Source organism: Ovis aries, chromosome 2 (assembly GCF_016772045.2).
Source record: "Ovis aries strain OAR_USU_Benz2616 breed Rambouillet chromosome 2, ARS-UI_Ramb_v3.0, whole genome shotgun sequence".
Classification (NCBI taxonomy): domain Eukaryota; kingdom Metazoa; phylum Chordata; class Mammalia; order Artiodactyla; family Bovidae; genus Ovis; species Ovis aries.
The window spans coordinates 116,360,599-116,366,531 of record NC_056055.1 but is presented as its reverse complement, the minus strand read 5'-3'; the positions used below and the strand labels follow the sequence as shown (position 1 = coordinate 116,366,531).

Below are 5,933 nucleotides of genomic sequence, written 5' to 3'. Positions count from 1 at the left end.
GTCCCATATTGTAGGCAAATTCTTTACCAGTTGAGCCACAAGGGAAGCACAATAATACTGGAGTGGGTAGACTATCCCTTCTCCAGCAGATCTTCTTGACTCAGGAAAGTAACAAAGATTAAACACTAAGAAAGAATATTAAAAGCATCAAGGGAAAAGCAACAAGTAGTATACAAGGGAAACCCCATACATTTAAGAGTTGATCTTTCAACAGAAACTCTGCAAGCCAGAAGGGAATGGCAGGATATACTTAAAGTACTAAAAGGGGAAAATCTACCACTAAGATATACTCTAATGGCAAGGATCTCATTCAAAACTGATGGAGAAATCAAAAACTTTACAAAGCAAAAATTAAGAGAATTTAGTATCACCAAACCAGCTTTACAAAAAATGATAAAAAAACTTATATAGTCAGGAAATACAAGAGAAGAGAAAATGTACAAAAACAAATCCCAAACAATTAAGAAAATTGCAATAGAAACATATATATCAATAATTACTTTAAATGTAATTGGATTAAATGCTCTAACCAAAAGACACTGACTAAATGGACACAAAAGCAAGACCCATATGTATATGCTGTCTACAAGAAGCCCACTTCAGACCTAAAGACACATATAGACTGAAAGTGAGAGGATGGAAAAATATATTACATACAAATGAAAATCAAAAGAAAGCAAATGAAACTCAAAAGAAAGCTGCAGTAGCAATCCTCACGTCAGAAAAAACAGTCCTTAAAATAAAGAATATTATAAGATCTGAGGAAGAACACTATATAATGATCAAAGGATCAATTCAAGAGGAAGACATAACAACTGCAAATATTTATGCTCCCAACATAGCAGTGTAGCAGTGTTAGTCGCTCAGTCGTGTCCAACTCTTTGCGACCTCACAAACTGTAGCCCGCCAGGCTCCTCTGTCTATGGGATTCTCCAGGTAAGAATACTGGAGTGGATTGCCATTCCTTTCTCCAGAGGATCTTCCTGACCCAGGAATTGAACCCAGGTTTCCTGCTTTGTAGGCAGATTATTTACCATCTGAGCTAACACAATAACTATGTAAATGTAACACAATAACTGTAGGGGACTTTAACATGCCACTTACACCAATGGACAGGCCATGAAAACAGAAAATTAATAAGGAAACACAAGCCTTAAATGACACATTAGATAGATATGTTAGGTAGTTAGAATAAGAAAAATAAGTCCATAATGGCAGTGGCTAAAAGACAAAGAAGTGAAAATATAACAAAGGAAGGTCTGAGGCCTAGAATGAGGACCTCAGGTAAAACAAACAGCCCTCCTGGTTAGCCCAGTTTACATAGGGCAGGCTCAAGAGGAGGAGAAAAAAAAACATATAAAAAGAGGAGCCAAAATTGATCCAGGGGCTCCTCTTTACTTTGTGTCTTTTGGGTCGGCTTGGCTTCACACCTCGAGGATTTTTCCTTTGCTTGCCAATAAAATTGAGCTATAACACTGGTTAGTCCTTTGCTTCAAATTTTTGCTTCAGTGAGATAGAACCAGGGAAATTATATACTCCCCTGACATCTATGGTGCCGTGAGTCAGATTTAACCTGGCTGAAACAACCTCGGCTCGGCCCCCACAACCTCAGGTTGGCTCTTGTGGAGGCCAAGCACAGCAGAAGCCCAAATCAGCGAAAGCTCCCACAGTGGAAGTGGAATGTGAAGAAAACCCAGGGCAGTGGAAGTGACAAGAAGCCCACCATGCTGGAAATAGGGACAGCAAAAACAAACTCAGCAGAAAGCTCACACGGCTCAGTCTCAGATTCCAGGAGATCTCCGGTTGGGGTAGGCAGTTCTCACCTCTATGGCTGGAAGGACACATGGCCAACAAAATCTTAATTTCTTTACAATCTCTTGTTTCTTGTTTTTTTGAACCCCCCATGTACAGACGAGCAGCAGTGGGTGCAATTGAGGGATTTTGGAGAGGTTAATCCCCAGTGTGTCCTGAAGGCTCCATTATCTTCTGCGCTCTAGTAGCTGTTGCCCAAGCTGGTGGGGGTTCTTCTGTCCTTAATCTTCTTTGTGCCAAGAATCCAGCCAATGAAAACTGTGAGCACAGGTCAGGTATTTAGCAGATTTCCAGTAGGTCGTGAAGGGGATTCCTCGGCACGTTTTTCTCACTGCTTTTTCCTCCTGTTTTTCAGCTCCTCACTCCAACTATGCCACTGCTTACAAAGTATTGGGCAGGTCATCATCTTTCCATTTATGAAAGTTGTGTTTGAAGCCATTTACCTAAGATTGGGACTCAAACGTGGCAGGGATTCTGTGCTATACTTAATCACTCAGTTGTATCAGACTGGGACTTGAGCCCAGCCAAAATCCACAGCACCTGGTTTTAGGACCTAATGAAGCTCAGGCTCCTGATATCTCATTGCTAAAAATTCAGTGAGAGACACAGCCATAGGTAAGAGGTGGATTTGTTCGGATTTAGAGAAGCACACTTCACAGGGTGTGGGCCATTGCATTGGTGGCCATGGAATGTGGTGTGGTTAGTTTTCCTGAGCTGAGTGATTTCATATTTTAATGAGTGGGAGGATCATTCCAACAATTGGGGAATCACCCACTCTTTGGTCTTTTGACAGTGTCCTGGAACTGTCCTGGCACCTCTGGTGTTTAGCTTGCAGATGAGGATCAAGGTATAGCTGAATTTGACTTGTCAATTTGGACCCACTTGATAGTAATTAGTTTATGTTATGCCCCGGCTGTGTTATTCTTTCAAAAGTTGTGTTCTGCCCCCTTCCCTCCTGTTTCATGCTCTTCTCCTGAGCACTGTCTGGGCCCAAAGTGTTGCCTTCACAATCTTCTGGCAGGACAGCAGAAAATAGCTGGCCCTTGGGAGGAAATTACTGTATAGTATCCAGTCCTTTTGGAGAAGGAAATAGAAACCCACTCCAGTACTCCTGCCTGGAAAATTCCATGGATATAGAAGCCTGGTAGGCTACAGTCCATGGGGTCACAAGAGGCGGACACACTGAACAAATTCTCTTTTCTCTTTCTATCCAATCCTTCCAGATATTCAGGCATTCAACTTCCATGTTTCCTACAACATGTGCTACAACAGCATTTCTCAGTGAACCCACTAGGGCAGGTGACAGGCACACAATGCCTGCTAGAAGTCCATCTGTTGGTGGCATCACTTAAAGGGCAATTAGGAATCCAAGGATAGTTTTTGCCACTTTGGGAGTTAGCCCTGCAGGCAGTTTGGGCCCAAACCCTTGCCACCATTCTCCTAAAGATAAACACATACCCCCTAGATTAAATCTCCACTCCACTTTTATGGAACATCTGGTCTGTTGCTTCTTATCAGTTTGTTCTTAAGCCAATTACTAACTCCTATAACCAGGACCCTGTGCTCTTGTAGGCCACATGGATCTGCCCCACTTATTATTATTAAAATATGAAGGGATGGAGCCAAAGCAAAAACAATACCCAGCTGTGGATGTGACTGGTGATAGAAGCAAGGTCCAATGCTGTAAAGAGGAATATTTCATAGGAACCTGGAATGTCAGCTCCATGAATCAAGGCAATTTGGAAGTGGTCAAACAGGAGATGGCAAGAGTGAACGTCAACATTCTAGGAATCAGCGCACTAAGATGGACTGCAATGGGTGAATTTAACTCAGATGACCATTATATGTACTACTGTGGGCAGGAATCCTTCAGAAGAAATGGAGTAGCCATCATGGAAAACAAAAGAGTCCAAAATACAGTACTTGGATGCAATCTCAAAAACGACAGAATGATCTCTGTTCATTTCCAAGGCAAACCATTCAATATCACAGTAATCCAAGCCTATGCCCCAACCAGTAACGCTGAAGAAGCTGAAGTTGAACGGTTCTATGAAGACCTACAAGACCTTTTAGAACTAACACCCAAAGAAGATATCCTTTTCATTCTAGGGGACTGGAATGCAAAAGTAGGAAGTCAAGAAACACCTGGAGTAACAGGCAAATTTGGCCTTGGAATGCGAAATGAAGCAGGGCAAAGACTAATAGAGTTTTGCCAAGAAAATGCACTGGTCATAGCAAACACCCTCTTCCAACAACACAAGACGAGTACACATGGACATCACCAGATGGTCAACACTGAAATCAGATTGATTATATTCTGTGCAGCCAAAGATGGAGAAGCTCTATACAGTCCGCAAAAACAAGACCGGGAGCTGACTCCCAATTCATGGCTCAGATCATGAACTCCTTATTGCCAAATTCAGACTTAAATTGAAGAAAGTAGGGAAAACCACTAAACCATTCAGGTATGACCTAAATCAAATCCCTTATGATTATACAGTGAAAGTGAGAAATAGATTTAAGTGACTAGATTTGATAGGTGAAGTTCCTGATGAACTATGGAATGAGGTTCATGACATTGTACAAGAGACAGGGATCAAGACCATCCCCATGGAAATGAAATGCAAAAAAGCAAAATGGCTGTCTGAGGAGGCCTTACAAATAGCTGTGAAAAGAAGAGAAGTGAAAAGCAAAGGAGAAAAGGAAAGATATAAGCATCTGAATGCAGAGTTCCAAAGAACAGCAAGGAGAGATAAGAAAGCCTTCCTTAGTGGTCAATGCAAATAAATAGAGAAAAACAACAAAGGGAAAGACTAGAGATCTCATCAAAAAAAATTTTACCAAGGGAACATTTCATGCAAAGATGGGCTCAATAAAGGACAGAAATGGTATGGACCTAACAGAAGCAGAAGATATTAAGAACAGGTGGCAAGAATACACAGAAGAACTGTACAAAAAAGATCTTCATGACCCAGATAATCACAATGGTGTGATCACTCAGCTAGAGCCAGACATCCTGGAATGTGAAGTCAAGTGGGCCTTAGAAAGCATCACTATGGACAAAGCTAGTGGAGGTGATGGAATTCCAGCTGAGGTATTCCAAATCCTGAAAGATGATGCTGTGAAAGTGCTGCACTCAATATGCCAGCAAATTTGGAAAACTCAGCAATGGCCACAGGACTGGAAAAGGTCAGTTTTCATTCCAATCCCAAAGAAAGGAAACGCCAAAGAAGGCCCACACTACCGCACAATTGCACTCATCTCACATGCTAGTAAAGAAATGCTCAAAATTCTCCAAGCCAGGCTTAAGCAATATGTGAGCCATAAACTTCCAGATGTTCAAGACAGTTTTTAGACAAGGCAGAGGAACCAGAGATCAGATTGCCAACAACCGCTAGATCATTGATAAAGCAAGAGAGTTCCAGGAAAACATCTTTTTCTGCTTCATTGACTATGCCAAAGCCTTTGACTGTGTGGATCACAATAAACTGTGGAAAATTCTGAAAGGGGTGGGAATACCAGACCACCTGACCTGCCTCTTGAGGAACCTGTATGCAGGTCAGGAAGCAACAGTTGGAACTGGACATGGAACAACAGAGTGGTTCCAAATAGGAAAAGGAGTACATCAAGGCTGTATATTGTCACCCTGTTTATTTAACTTCTATGCAGAGTACATCATGAGAAATGCTTGGCTGGAAGAATCACAAGCTGGAATCAAGATTGCCGGGAGAAATATCAATAACCTCAGATATGCAGATGACACCACCCTTATGGCAGAAAGTGAAGAGGAACTAAAAGCCTCTTGATGAAAGTGAAAGAGGAGAGTGAAAAAGTTGGCTTAAAGCTCAACATTCAGTAAACGAAGATCATGGCATCTGGTCCCATCACTTCATGGGAAATAGATGCGGAAACATTGAAAACAGTGTCAGACTTTATTTTTCTGGGCTCCAAAATCACTGAAGATTGCAGCCATGAAATTAAAATATACTTACTCCTTGGAAGGAAAGTGATGATCAACCTAGATAACATATTCAAAAGCAGAGACATTACTTTGCCAACTAAGGTCCGTCTAGTCAAGGCTATGGTTTTTCCAGTGGTCATGTATGGATGTGAGAGTTGGA

General features: G+C 41.6%; 1 protein-coding gene across 1 annotated transcript; it reads left to right on the top strand.

Moving 5' to 3' along the window:
• Positions 1-3,458: 3,458 nt before the first annotated feature.
• LOC132659257 (craniofacial development protein 2-like) lies at positions 3,459-4,064 on the top strand (the record flags this gene model as incomplete). The annotated part of the gene is made up of 1 exon (XM_060410767.1): positions 3,459-4,064. A coding segment is annotated over one exon (606 nt), but the record flags the coding sequence as incomplete, so codon positions are not given.
• Positions 4,065-5,933: the final 1,869 nt, after the last annotated feature.